This window comes from Mobula birostris, chromosome 3 (genome assembly GCF_030028105.1).
Source record: "Mobula birostris isolate sMobBir1 chromosome 3, sMobBir1.hap1, whole genome shotgun sequence".
Classification (NCBI taxonomy): Eukaryota; Metazoa; Chordata; class Chondrichthyes; order Myliobatiformes; family Myliobatidae; genus Mobula; species Mobula birostris.
Genome location: NC_092372.1, coordinates 215974824 through 215990799, shown reverse-complemented (window position 1 = coordinate 215990799; position 15976 = coordinate 215974824). Strand labels below are relative to the sequence as shown.

General features: G+C 41.7%; 1 protein-coding gene across 20 annotated transcripts in view; it reads right to left on the bottom strand.

The window, feature by feature from the left end:
- xylb (xylulokinase homolog (H. influenzae)) overlaps positions 1-15976 on the bottom strand; it is a 382042-nt gene that overhangs the window by 326548 nt on the left and 39518 nt on the right. For all 20 annotated transcript variants that reach the window (XM_072254101.1, XM_072254105.1, XM_072254112.1 and 17 more), the window contains 4 exons: positions 9919-9999; positions 9733-9819; positions 8170-8298; positions 6033-6098 (listed from right to left, as the gene is read on the bottom strand). In XM_072254101.1, coding sequence (XP_072110202.1) covers positions 6033-6098; positions 8170-8298; positions 9733-9819; positions 9919-9999 — 363 coding nt within the window. The remainder of the gene's footprint in view (positions 1-6032; positions 6099-8169; positions 8299-9732; positions 9820-9918; positions 10000-15976) is intronic.

Sequence of the window (15976 nt, the reverse complement as noted above, 5' to 3'; positions counted from 1 at the left end):
CATTCAGGCATGCCACCTTGCTCTTCTTTGGCCCTGGGATTATCGTTGCCTTCTTAAAACTCGAGGGGATCTTAGACTGAAGCAAGGAGCAGTTGAAGATATCAGCAAACACTCCAGCAAGCTTGCTTGCACAGGCCTGGAGAACCTGTCCCGGTACGCCATCTGGGCCCATCGCCTTCCTTGTCTTCAGGAAGGCCCTTCTAACGTCCTCCTCAGTGACGATGAATCTCAATGCCACCAGGTCCGGTTCATCCGGAGGGAGCGGGACACTAGATTCTGTCAGGTGCTAGATTCTGTCAAATTCTGTACCCCGGAGCACAATGGAAGTTCAGTGAATAAGTCATTCAAAAGAGGGGTGGACAGATTTATGGCTGTTGGGAGAAATGACAGACATATCTGAGGAAAATGGAGTTGAGGCAGATCTGCCCAGATCATAATCTCAGAATTCTTGCTCCTTATTATTAGGTTTTAGTGACACTGAGAATGGAGAGGATATTGGCATATTTGGAGGATTCTGCTGATGCTGCTACCTCTCCAGTGCTTTGTTGTTACCATAAGGCCATTAGACATAGGAGTAGCATTCAGCCATTTGGCCCATCGAGTCCACTCCACCACTTCACCATGGCTGATCCAATTTTCCCCCTCAGCCTCGATTTCCTGCCTTCTGCCGTATCCCTTCATGCCTTGCACAATCAAGAACCTATCAATCTCTGCCTTAAATATACATAAAGTCCTGGCCTCCACAGCTACCTGTGGCAAAGAATTCTATAGATTCACCACACTCTGGCTAAAGAAATTCCTCCTCATCTCCATTCTAACAGGATGTTCTGAGGCTGTGTCCTCGGGTCCTCTCCCACAATAGGAAACATCCTCTCCACATCCACTCTATGAAGGCCTTTCACCATTTGTTAGTTTTCAATGAGGTCACCCCTCATTCTTCTGAATTCCAGTGAATACAGACCCAGACACTCTTCATATGACAAGTCATTCAATCCTGGAATCATTTTTGTGGACCTCCTTTGAACACTCTCCAGTTTTAGCATATCTTTTCTGAGATACGGGACCCAAAACTGCTCATAATACTCCAAGTGAGGCCTCACTGGTGCTTTATAAAGTCTCAACAATAAATCCTTGCTTTTATATTCTAGTCCTTTTGAAATGAATACTAATATTGCATTTGCCTCCCTCACCACAGACTCTACCTACAAATTAACCTTTAGGGAATCCTGCACAAGGCCTCCAAAGTCCCTTTGTGTCTCAGTTTTTTGTATTTTCTCTCAATTTAGAAAAGAGTCAACCCTTTCATTTCTTCTACCAAAGTGCACGACCATATACTTCCCGACACTGTATTCCATCTGACATTTTTTTTGACTCATCTATGCAGCATACATAGTCATTGCTTTGCAGGCCTCAAGTTCTGTGTCAAGCCTGAAGTTTCGATATTCAAACCTTTTCCTCATGTGGACAAAGAATGAGTAATTGCACTCATGGAGTGTCACAATTTATTGTCACAGTCTGCTGAGAAATGACTCCAAAGATATTGGAAGCAGTCTAAGAGTTTTTTCCAAGAGTTTCATTATAGACCCACATTGTTGAAGAGTAATGTTAGGAAGTGGATGACGAGCTTAAGGCCTGTCTCTTATCAGCTCCATGGAAACTTGAATAACGTCTGCAGACTCGGAGTCATTTGCATACTGTGACTGAGACTGATGTAAATGAAGTGGGTGAGGAGGCAATGCAGGTTTAAACAGATGCCCTTTAGTCTTGCAAAGCAGCTTCACTCCAGCAGAAAACTTCTTTGCAGACAAGATGCAGTATACCCAGTGACAAAGTAGAGACAAGTATTTGTATAATGTTATAAGATTGCTTGTCACCAGTCTGCACTGAGATTGAGACAGCTTTAGATTTTCCTGCTGGTTACGAACGCCGCCTATATGCCATCATGTAGCACAGGGGTCTCCAACCTTTTTGCACTGCAGACCGGTTTAATATTGATATTCTTGCGGACCGGCCAACCGGGGCGGGGCGGGGCGGGGCGGGGCGGGGCGGGGGGGGTGTTCAAATTCAACAGTACGTGACAGGGAATGAGGAAAGGTGCAGCTGACTCATATCGTTTCATATCACCAAATCATATCGTTTCCTCGCGGCCTGGTGGTTGGGGACCACTGATGTAGCAGACGTCATGCCTAACCCCAGGCTTCTTAAAAAGGTGCAAAACACAGAGCTCCTGCACGAGACGGATAGCAGAAGCCCCCGTGAAAGCAATGCACCTTCCCACTTGAAGCATGACCACTAAAACTGAAGGAGAACAAGATGGATAGCACTGACAGCCTCTGGTCCATTCATCAGGAGCACAGCCATAAAGGCCGAAGGAGAATGCATGTCAAACTAGCTACCCACCTATCAAATATTGAAAGGCCTAGATAGAGTGGACACGGAAAAAATGCTTCCTGCTGTGGGAGAGTCTCGGATCAGAGGGCACAACCTCAGAATAGAAGGACATACCTTTAGAACAGAGATGAGGAGGAATTTCTTTAGCTACAGGTAGTGAATCTGTGGAATTCAAAACACTAGGAATACTTAAAGCAACACACATCAAAGTTGCTGGTGAACGCAGCAGGCCAGGCAGCATCTCTAGGAAGAGTTACAGTCGACGTTTCAGGCCGAGACCCTTCGTCAGGACTATTTAAAGCGTTGTTTGATAAACTCTTAATTAATAAGGGTGATAAAGGTTACAGGAAGACAGGAAAATGAGGTCGAGATGGATAATAAATCGGCCATGATAGAATGGCGGGGCAAACTCAATAAGCCGAATGACTTAATACTGCTCATATGTTTTATGGTATACTCACTATCCACCTCCTCCTCCACCTCCAGCATAGCCTATGGATCCAATTTGCACCTCGTCAGCCACCTCGCAATCACGAAAACTAGAATAGGGACAAGTTTTCCCCGTTCTATCCCAAGAGATTGCATAAAAAGAAGACAATTTTATGCCGGGGAAATAACTTGTACATTTTAGCTCCTGTGAGCAGCCTCAACCCCAAAGGACTGCGTAAGAAAACAAATTAAGTGCTGAATTATTTACAATCCCTTGACATCTGACAAGACTATTTTGTAAATTTTACACTTGAATGGTTGTCACAGAATATTGGTAAGCAGAATCTTCACTGGTGTCATTGAAAAGAACGAGTACCTTGCAAATAATTAAGTCCAACAGCAAGAATCCATATAAAGCAATAAAGGACCTGAAGATAAACTGAAGTTGGACTCCAACAGAAACCTTCAGAAAAACTTTATGTAAAATCCATTACCAAAGTATAGGGATTGTAAATCGTAGAAAGGAATATTTCCTCTCAGCAGTTTGTTAAAGTAATATAATAAGTGTTTTGTTAAAGTAAGGATGTATCGCTGAGGCTTTCTCAGGCATTGGTCAGAATGCATTTGGAGTATTGTGAGAAGCTTTGGGCCCCTTATCTAATAAAGGATGTGCTGGCATTGGAGGGGGTCCAGATGACGTTCACGAGAATGATCCTGGGAATGAAAGGGTTAATGTATGAGGAGTGTTTGACGACTCTGGACCTGTACGTGTTGGAATTTAGAATGGGGGGGGCGGGGACTCATTGAAACCTATTGAATATTGAACCTTGAACCTTGATAGGTTAAACCTATTGAACTTTGATAAAGAGGACATTCAGAGGATGCTTCTAACAGTGGGGAAGTCTAGGACCAGAGAGCACAGCCTCAGAATTGAAGAGCATCCCTTTAGAACAGAGATTAGGAGGAATTTCTCTAGCCAGAGGGTGGTAAATCTATGAAATTAATTGCCACAGACAGCTGTGGAAGCCAAGTCATTGGGTATATTTAAAGCAGAGGTTGATGGGTTGTTGATTAGTAAGGGTATCAAAGATTACGGGAAGAAGGCAGGAGAATGAGGTTGAGGAGAATAATAAGTCAGCCACGATCAATAGACTGAATGGCCTATTATTCCTATCTGCTCCGAGGTGTTACGGTCTAAAGTTATAGATGCAGTCACAATTAACCCGTTGCTCGTTCCTTGCCTGAAAAAACTTTCCTGCAAATGGTGGCTGAAAGACCAGAAGAACAGTGTGTATCAAATATCTGTCAAAATGCTCTGTAACAAAAAGAAGGTTTTGCTTTCATGTATGTTCACATTAACATAAAAATGTAAGCAAGAGAAACAGGAATAGACCATTCAGCCCATCTTGCCTGCTCCTATGTTCTTGTTTCATAACACAATAACAAAGAAATAGAAACAAAAAAAAGGCCATTCAGTCCTCATCAAAATTTTCTTGCACTAACACTGTAATCCTCAAGTCAATTAGTTTCTAAAAATCCATTGATCAGTCTTGAATGTATTCAAAGACTGAGCCTCCACTGCCTTCTTGGACAGTGAATTCTAAATATTCATCATTCCAGAATTAAGAAATACATAAACAAGAGAAATTCTGTAGATGCTGGAAATCCAGAGCAACACACACAACATGCTGGAGGAACTCAGCAGGTCAGGCAGCATCTATGGAAATGAATAAAGAGCCGATGTTTCGGGCCAGAACCTTTCATCAGGACTGGAAAGAAAGAGGGAAGGAGGATAGCTAGACAGTGATAAGGAGAAGCCAGGTGGGTAAAAAAAGGTAAAGAGCTGGAGAGGAAACAAATATGATAAGAAACGAGAGTGGACGATAAGAGAAAGGGAAGGGAATCTCCATTTCTGTCATGAATGGCCAGTCTATAATTAATCTGAAATTATGACTCTAAGTTCGATGCATCAAATTCAGGTGAAACATCTTCCACCATCTTATCAAGCCTGTTAAGAATTCTGCACATATCAATGGGATCAGCTTTATTCTTGTAAAGGCCTGATACAGACCTAATCTACTTTATCTCTCATCATACATCAAACGTCCCTTTGTAACAGGATCCATGACTTCCTAACCAACAGACCGCAATCAGTAAGGATAGGTAACAATCTTTTGCCACGATTGTTCTCAACACTAGCGCCCTACAAAGCTGCGGCCTCAGCCCCGCTACTTCACTCCTTGTACACTCGCAACTGCGAGGCCAGATCCTGCTCTAACTCCATCTGCAAGTTCACAGATGATACCACCATAGACATCATCCAAAAGATGTCACTTCTGAAGGAAGAGTGACAGCTGCCAGCATAGAAATTTTCTTCTCGAGTCTCTGGAGTTTCAATCCTTCCTGACTCAGAGACAAGACTACTATTAACTAATCTATTGCTGACACTGCCGGTTGAGCAATTACACTGTTTCACAACACTCATTAATGACAATAAGCATTTACTACCGAGTCCAAAGCTACTGCGCTGTGTCTCAATACTTTGGATTTTGCAACTACTTCAGTGTCTCTGAAGAGTTATCCTGGGCCCATTATATTGATGCAATTATGAAGAAGGCATACCACTAGGAGTTTGAGGAGATTTGGTATGTCACCAAAGACTCCAGAAAATTTCTATGTACTGTGGAAAGTATTCTCGATGGTTGCATGACCATCTGGTACGAAGGTGCCAATGCACAGGATCAGAAAAAGCTGCAGTAAATTGTTCCATCATGGACACTAGTCTCCCCACTATCAAGGACATCTTCAATAAGCAATGTCTCAAGAAGGAGGCATCCATTGTTAAGGCCCCCAGCATCATGCTCTCTTCTCATTGCTAACATCAGGGATGGATACAGCAGCCTGAAGACACACATTCAACATTTTAGAAACAGCTTCTTCACCTTCGCCGTCAGATTTCTGAACAAACAACCAACACTGCCTCTCTTTTGTTCTAATTTGCATTTATTTATATTTTTGTATATTTCTTAATGTAACTCACAGTAATGTTTTATATCTTGCACTGTACTGCCGCCAGATAACAGCAAATTTCACAACATATGCCAATGATAATAAACTTGATTCTGATTCTAACTTCATTAATCCCAAAGCCCACTTTCTATCAGTCTTAAATAGCAATATTCTTTTTTATCTCTATGTTTCTGTCAAAGTACCTCTGTTTTCTTGTATTCTTCAGGATTCTTCTTGTTGATCTTTGCAATTTGGTTTCCTGTGAACCGCTGTGTGGGGTAAAACACACAAGTGTTTAAAAAGTGACCAAAAACAAACTTAATGGAAATATTCATTAGCATTTCAGATGATAAAATGAAGCAAAACCTAATTTGACACAATTTCAGTTTAAATATTTAATCGTCAGTAACTACTGATAATGATTTGACACCTACACTTGCTTCAGAGCAGAATGTGCCAACAGAAATCTGCTAAACTACTCAGTCACTTTCCCAGTTCTGATGTGTTTTTGTCTCCTGAAGGGCTGTGGCCTGAGCAGTTTCCAACACCTCAGGATTCTTCATATTGCAGTATTTTTGATTTCTGGTTATATTGTCCTGCTATTTTTACCTACACACAAAGGGTGCTCCAATAGCAAGCTTCAATTTAAAGCATATTAACTCTAGTAAATTCAACTGTGATTAAATACTTAAAGAGCTTTAAGGATAGTTTTGCATGTCTAGTTTTTCTGAAATTGGTCTGCAGTTGAAGCAATGGAAGAATATTCCGTCAGGAATATCTAGCACAAAATTGAATATACTACTGTAGCTATTTATTAAGACTACTGCATTTCTATAGTTAATGTGGTTGTTACAATTAAACCTTATGACATCTACGCAAATAGACCTACAGAATAACTGAATATGGGGTTCAGACAGCACTTATAGAAAGAAATTCAATTGATGTCAATTACTTAATTTTGTGAATCTTTTGCATGAGGAACCTTGTCAAGTGGTTTTTTGAAGTCCACGTAGACCAGGGATTCCCAACCTTTTTGATGCCACGGACCAATACCATGAAGCAAGGGGTCCATGGACCCCAGGCTGGGAACCCCTGATATAAACAATGTCCATTGCCATACCTTCATTGTGAGACAGGACCTTCACCATATAAATCCACGTTGACTATCCCTAATAAGTCCGTGCTTTTCTAAATGAAAGTACATCCAGTCACTAGGAATCTTCCCCAATAACACTGATTCACCACTTTAGAATTTCTTAAAACAACATTTGCTGCTCCCAAACAATGGAACAACACTGGCTACCCCTTCGTGAATAAACAATGCTCAGTTTATTTATTTATTGAGGTAGGCCCTTACAGCTGCGGTGCCCAGCAAACCCCAACTTAACCCTAGCCTCATCACGGGACAATTTACAATGACCAATTCACCTACTAAACGGTATGCCTTTGGAATGTGGGAGGTAACTGGAGAAAGCCCACACATTCCATGGGGAGGAAGTACAGACCGCTTACAGATGACACTGGAATTTAACTACGATCTCTGACGTCCTGAGCTATAATAGCATCACACTTACTGCTGCCTGGCGCCCATACAAAACTGAAAGGAGAGAGAGCCTTATTTTGACAATGTAATAAAGTCTGATCAAATTTGCATATAGATGATCAAACATCAAAGTACAGAAATCTCTTGTTCGTGTGACACATATTTGTACATTTCGTCTGTTCATTTACTCAACAGCTTCCAAAAAAAGGAAAAGCATTCCACAATAATCTTAATGTGGGTGGCTTGTTCCAGATAGTTTCTGAGTTAGTAAAGGTGGCAAAGTTTATGGACAGAATGCAGGAGCATGGTGTTGAGAGGGAAAATAAATGAGCCAGGATGGAACAGTGCAGCAAGCTCAATGGGCTGAATGGCCTAATTCTGTTCCTATGCCTTATGGTCTTATACTTTGGGATGCATGGACAACAGTGAATGATCCAGCATTTGTGGAGTACATGGCCACAATGTCTAAAGACATTTACCTTACTATTAAAACAATATTAATAATATCTCAGTGTAATATTTTATATCATCCTACCAAGTTCAGGACCTTCTGATATCTCTCATTTTTCTCAATTGCAGCCTCTAAGAAGTTGCCAGAATTCACATTCACATTCTTAGCAAGGAATACAAAAAATCCTCTCAAATTCTTTAAGTAATTATTTTTAAACAACATTTGTAGGAAGTAAATCTGTATGATCTGTCAGAATGTCTGTTTATTTTTAGTAGCTGGAGAATATAACACAGCTCAATATTCTGCTGAGGTATCAATTTTTACTCACGGGATTTGGAGAACAAACCTCATAAGCACGTGATCCAGTGATGTCAGCCAGCTTCTGTGGTCCTCCAACACACTTCTCTAGTTGGAGGCATTCTTCAGTAGTACTGGAGTCCATCCAGACAGGAGAATCCTTAACTGAGAAGCTGGACTGGAAGGAGAAAACATCTATTATTTAAGGAATGCTCAAGTTAAGTCATGATTTTTTAAATGTTTAATCACCGATTGATAATCATTTCAAGATTTCTATCAACTGACCTGCCTACTCTCCTGACAACAGTGACTTAACAGACTTCCACAACCTTCATATATAAACCCAGAACACTAAGGCTGTTTCTCTACAGGTACTATCAGAATTACCGAGTATTTCTAGAATTTTATCCTTTTATTCCTTTAATGTTGTCTCTCAAACAGTTTACTTCCAATTCTGAGGAACTCAGGATGAGAACACTACTGCTAATTTTCCATAAAGCAGAGGAATAGAAGAGAAACTCAGTCACGCTGCCTGCTTTCAGGCATAGTAGCACAGCAGTTCCTGCAAAGCTTTACAGCACCAGCGACAGGGGTTCAATTCCCACCACTGTCTGAAAGGTCTCCCCACAATTGCGTTGGTTTCCTCATGATGCTCCAATTTCCACCCACATTCCAAAGACATACAGTTAGGGTCAGTAAGTTGTGGACATCCTATGTTGGTCCCTAAGCACGGCAACACTTGCAGGCCACACCCGACCCCACACCCTTGGACTGCGTTGCTCATTGCCAAAATGACACATTTCACTGTATGCTTTGATGTACGTGTGACAAATGAAGCTAATCTTATCTTTATCTTTTACCTTTAGCTGCCTGTAATGAAAATGAATATATTTTTATTCATTATTTATTGATTTAGGGTGCAGTGCAGAACAGGCCCTTCAGGCCCAACGAGCTGCTTGGCCAGAATCAACCAGTTAAACCTTAACCTAATCAAAGGACAATTTACAATTATCATGTATGAAATGCCAGTATCGTTATGCTGTTTACTTTTTAAACTTTTGTCATAAATGCACATTATTTGTTAATTTACTTGTGGTAATATTACCTTATGTGTTGCATGTGTGAGTTATATATGAATGTACTGTGTTGTGCACCTTGGTCCAGAGAAACATTGACTTGTAGCATACGTGTGTACAGTTGAAGGGCGATAAACTGAACTTGAACTTGGATTTGTAACCAGTACATCTTTGGACTGTGCGAGGAAACTGGAGCACCCAGGGGAAACCCATCTGGTCACAGGGAGAACATACAGACTCCTCCAGGATGGGACTGGAATTGAACTCTGATTTCTGATGCTCTGAGCTGTACATACAGAACATACAGACTCCTCTAGGATGGGACTGGAATTGAATTTTGATTTTCGATGCTGTGAGCTGTAATAGCATCACAGTAACCATTAGGCCTCCATGGATATACTGAGCATTTAATGCAGCTCAGCGCAAGGTCAGGGTTCTACCATCTGACTCTGTGGGATAAGCACAAAATCCAAAACATGATTTTATATTCTAAAGCCTTCTATTGTTATTTTATGCAAAGTTCCTCCAATCCTCACCTCCAATATCTGGTGCAGGGAAAGGTCAGCAGGCATGTTTTTCAAGGTCTGATTGGCTCCCTCCTTCCAATAAACACTGCCATGTTGCTGTGAAGAAAATAATAAATGATTGTAGTTGGCATTCCCCAGAAAGAAACATTCGATTTCTTTACTCAATTCCCAATTCAAACAATTATCATCACTTACTTGACCAGAACCAGACAAAGACTTCAACTTTGAAAAATCAAGGTTTGCAGCTTTCATCCTGTCCAAGAGTAAATCCAATGCCTGAAAAATACAGAGGATATTTGTATTCAGCAGGATAATAAGCACAGTCTGTAATTAATCCTTTAGGGTTTTATTGTTTGATACGATTATCCTGATCTTTTTTATTTATCCAATATTATAACCAGTTTCAACATAACAGTATATCAATGAAATTCCAGCAATTTCAAAAAGCTGTAACATGACTTCTCGGCTACTGCATCTTAATTTCGCTAAACAAACACGCCACATTCCTTCTTTACCATCTTATCAATCTGTGCAGCCACTTTCAGGAAGCTATGAATAGGGACCTTAATATCCCCCACCCTCATCATCACTGCTAAGAGTCTTGCCATTAACAGTGTGTTGTCTCTCTACATTTGATCTACCAAGGTGCCACACTTCATATTTGACCAAGTTAAACTCCATCTGCTAATCCTCCACCCATATATGCAAAGAATCTATATCCCACTGTACCGTCTGTGAGTCTTCCATGCTATCCAAAACACCACCAATCTTCGTATAATTTCCAAGCTTACTTTCTTACTAATCCACCCACCTACATTTTCATTTAGGTCATTTATACAGTCCAGGTGTCCCCCGCTTCTCGAACGTTCGCTTTACGAAATCTCACTGTTACAAAAGACCTACATTAGTACCCTGTTTTCACTAACAGAAGGTGTTTTCACTGTTACGAAAAAAGCAGCGCGCGATAAAAAAAACAGCGCGCAAAAAAAATCAGCACGCGATAAAAGCAGCTCGCCGCACACACCCCGAGCAGCCGCTCTCCCCCGGATTCAGAACAGCATTCTCGCTGGCATTGCTTAAACACATGCCTGTGAGCAGCCATTTGCAAGATGAATCCTAAGGTATCGGAAAAGCCTGAAAGAGCTCGTAAGGGTGTTACACTTAGCGTAAAACTAGACATAATTAAGCATGTCGATCGTGGTGAACGGAGTAAGGACTAAGTGAGTTTGACTTGTGGAAGCTGACGAAGATGATGTTGAAGAGGTTTTGGCATCCCATGACCAAGAACTGATAGATGAAGAGCTGATGCAATTGGAAGAGGAAAGAATAACAATCAAAACCGAACGAGTGATGATAAAGTACGACTTTAATTTTGAAAGGGTACGTAGGTTTAGGGGGTATTTGCAGGATGGTTTGAGTGCTTACAAAGAACTGTATGATAGAAAAACGCACGAGGCTCAGCAGTCAAGCAAGCCTTCCACATCAGCCATAGCAGACGACGAACCTCGACCTCTGACATCGAGGCAGGCAGAGATAGAAGAAGATGACCATCTGAAACAGATGACGATGAGATGACACCCCAGTGTCCTACCACCCCAAACCCCAGGCAGCGGACAAATACCGATTCGCGGAGAATGCAGCGGTAGCCAGGAGGCACACAGCACATCTTTAAGAAAAAAAACGAAATAAACATGCTAATTAATTACGTGCCGGGCGGTACCTAATTAACTAGCTTGTTTATTTTGGCTTTTTTCTTAAAGATGTGCTGTGTGCCTCCCAGCTACCGTTGGACCCCTGCATACTTCGCGGCAATGTATCAGGTCGCTGCCCAGAGGGTGGAGGCCACTGCACTACCCCAAACTCCGACTCAGCCTAACACACCATCATCAGTGTGCTCGACGATGTCCCAATTCCAGTAAGTGATACTACATTGTACATACATTATTTTTACTTTATATCGGCTGTGTATTTTTACGTGTTATTTGGTATGATTTGGCAGCTTCATAGCTTAAAGGTTACTGGAGAGCGCTTGCACCGTGTTTTTGTCAACAGCGCTTGCATGAGATTTTCGCTACGGAGAACAGTTCAGGCAATGATTGTGGAAAGGTATTTCTACTTTATATAAGCTGTGTATTTATCATATCATTCCTGCTTTTACTATATGTTACTGTTATTTTAGGTTTTATGTGTTATTTGGCATGATTTGGTAGGTTATTTTTGGGTCTGCGAACGTTCACAGAATTTTCCCATATAAATAAATGGTAATTGCTTCTTCGCTTTAGACAATAGGCAACAGACAATAGGTGCAGGTGTAGGCCATTCGGCCCTTCGAGCCAGCACCACCATTCACTGTGATCATGGCTGATCATCCACTATCAGTATCCAGTTCCTGCCCTATACCCATAACCTTTGATTCCACTATCTTTAAGAGCTCTATCCATCTCTTTCGTGAAAGCATCCAGAGACTTGGCCTCCACAGCCTTCTGGGGCAGAGCATTCCATATATCCACCACTCTCTGGGTGAAAAAGTTTTTCCTCAACTCCGTTCTAAATGGCCTACCCCTAATTCTTAAACTGTGGCCTCTGGTTCTGGACTCACCCATCAGCGGGAACATGCTTCCTGCCTGCAGCATGTCCAATCCCTTAATAATCTTATATATTTCAATAAGATCCCCTCTCAGCTTTCTAATTCCAGAGTATACAAGCCCAGTCGCTCCAATCTTTCGACATATGACAGTCCTGCCATCCCAGGAATTAACCTTGTGAACCTACCCTGCACTCCCTCAATAGCAAGAGTGTCCTTCCTCAAATTTGGAGACCAAAACTGCACACAGTATTCCAGGTGTGGTCTCACCAGGGCCCTGTATAGCTGCAGAAGGACCTCCTTGCTCTTATACTCAATTCCCCTTGTTATGAAGGCCAGTATGCCATTAGTTTTCTTCACTGCCTGCTGTACTTGCATGCTTGTTTTCAGTGACTGATGTACAAGAACACCTAGATCTCGCTGTGCTTCCCCTTTTCCTAACTTGACTCCACTTAGATAATAATCTGCCTTCCTGTTCTTACCACCAAAGTGGATAACCTCATATTTATCCACATTAAACTGTATCTGCCATGCATCTGCCCAATCACCCAGCCTGTCCAAGTCACCCTGCATTCTCATAACATCCTCCTCACATTTCACACTGCCACCCAGCTTTGTGTCATCAGCAAATTTGCTAATGTTACTTTTAATTCCCTCATCTAAATCATCAATATTTATTGTAAACAGCTGCGGTCCCAGCACTGAGCCCCGCGGTACCCCACTGGTCACCGCCTGCCATTCCGAAAGGGACCCGTTAATCGCTACTCTTTGTTTTCTGTCAGCCAGCCAATTTTCAATCCATGTCAGTACTCTGCCCCCAATACCATGTGCCCTAATTTTGCCCACTAATCTCCTATGTGGGACTTTATCAAAGGCTTTCTGAAAGTCCAGGTACACCACATCCACTGGCTCTCCCTTGTCCATTTTCATAGTTACATCCTCAAAAAATTCCAGAAGATTAGTCAAGCACGATTTCCCCTTCGTAAATCCATGCTGACTCGGACCAATCCTGTTACTACTATCCAGATGTGTCGTAATTTCATCTTTTATAATTGACTCCAGCATCTTTCCCACCACCAACGTCAGGCTAACCGGTCTATAATTCCCTTTTTTCTCTCTTCCTCCCTTCTTGAAGAGAGAGACAACATTGACCACCCTCCAATCCACAGGAACTGATCCTGAATCTATAGAACATTGGAAAATGATTACCAATGCGTCCACGATTTCTAAAGCCACCTCCTTAAGTACCCTGGGATGCAGACCATCAGGTCCCGGGGACTTATCAGCCTTCAGATCCAACAGCCTATCCAACACCTAATATAAATTTCCTTCAATTCATCCATTACCCTAGGTCCTTTGGCCACTATTACATCTGGGAGATTGTTTGTGTCTTCCCTAGTGAAGACAGATCCAAAGTACCTGTTCAACTCATCTGCCATTTCCTTGTTCCCCATAATAAACTCACCCGCTTCTGTCTTCAAGGACCCAATTTTGGTCTTAACTATTTTTTTCCTTTTCACATACCTAAAGAAGCTTTTACTATCCTCCTTTATATTCTTGGCTAGTTTACCTTCATACCTCATTTTTTCTCCACATATTGCCTTTTTAGTTACCTCTGTTGCTCTTTAAAAGTCTCCCAATCATCCGGCTTCCCACTCGTCTTTGCTATGTTATAGTTCTTCTCTTTTAGTTTTATACCATCCATTACTTCCCTTGTCAGCCACGGCCTCCCCTTACTCCTCTTAGGATCTTTCTTCCTCTTTGGAATGAACTGATCCTGCACCTTCCTCATTATTCCCAGAAACATTTGCCATTGCTGTTCCACTGTCATCCCTGCTAGGGTATTGTTCCATTGAACTTTGGCCAGCTCCTCCCTCATAGCACCATAGTTCCCTTTGTTCAACTGTAATACTGACACTTCCAAGTTTCCCTTCTCCCTCTCAAATTGTAGATTAAAACTTATCATATTATGGTCACTACCTCCTAATGGCTCCTTTACCTCGAGGTCCCTGATCAAATCCGGCTCATCGCACAACACTAAATCTAAAATTGCATTCTCTCTGGTAGGCTCCAGTACAAGCTGTTCTAAGAATCCATCTCGGAGGGACTCCACAAACTCCCTTTGTTGGGGTCCAGTACCAACCTGACTCCTCCCGTCTACCTGCATGCTGAAGTCCTCCGTAACAACTGTAGCATTACCTTTGTGACATGCCAATTTTAACGCTTGATTCAACTTACACCCTACATCCAGACTACTGTTTGGGGGCCTGTAGATAACTCCCATTAGGGTCTTTCTACATTCCGGCTGTATGACATTCCGACTTACGAACCGTTTCATAGGAGCGCTCTACCATCGGATGGCGGGGGAAACCTGTATATCTCACAAAGAGCAGAGGTGCCAATATCAATCCCTGCAGAACACCACTAGCCACAGACCTCCATCTAGAGCAAACCTCAGTGACCACTACCCTTATGGAAAGCCAATTCTGAATCCAAATGGTCAATTCACCAATGATCCTATGCATCTTAATCTTCTGGACAAGACTCATATGACAGACATTGTCAAAAGCCTTACTAAAATCATGTATACAACAACAACAGCTCTGCCTTCATCAATCATCTCTGTCACCTCCTTAAGGAACTCATAAGTAAAACATGACTTTCTCTACACAAAGCCATGCTGACTTCATAATTAGGCCATGATTTTCCAATTGTTCATAAATCCCATCACTAAGAATCCTCCCCAGTAACTTCCCTACCACTGACACAAGACTCACCAATCTAGTTTCCAGGATATTCCCCATTTTCCTGCTTGAATAATGGAACAACACCAGCTACTCACCAGTTCTCCAGGACTTCACCTGCTGTTAGAGAGGATATGGAGATATTGGTCAAGCCCCCAGCAATCTCATCTCTTACTTCTCCCAACACCCTGGGGTCTGTCCCATAGGCCCTGGGAATTATCCACTTTAATCTTCTTTAAGAGACCACATACTACATCTTTCTTTATCTCAAAAACCCCTAGCAAATTAGCACCCTCTACACCGATCTTTCTATCCTCTATGTTCTTCTTCTTTGTCAATACTGATGCAAATTACTCATTTAGGACCTCACCACATCCTCTCCCTCCAAGCACGTTTCCTCCTAGTTATCCTCTTGTTCTTGAGGTGTGTATAAAATTCCTTGAAATTCCCTTTAATCCAACTTGTCAAGGACTTTTCATGACCCCTCTTGGCTTTCCTAATTGCTTTGAGTTCTTTTCTGGCTTTTTTTAATATAATCCTCAAGGGCTCTTTTTTATCTTAGCTTTCTAAACCTTACATATATTTCGTTTCCTTCTTGACTAAATTCACCACCTTTCATGACATCCAAGGTTCCTTGACCTTGCCATCCTTGTCCTTCCTTCTTATGGAATGTAATTGTCCTATACTGAGGAGTTGGTCTTCAGTCAAGTTTATTGTCATTTAACTACACACATCTATATAACATATATAACAATACAATGTATATAGAAATGAAACAACAGGTAAAGCATAGTAGTACACATTACACACAATAACTTATGAAGGTAAAGATAAAATCTAGATGAATCACACATAAGTAACAAACTAAACTGCATTAATATTGAATATTGTAAGGTACAGAACAGATTAACCAGTGACACTTCGA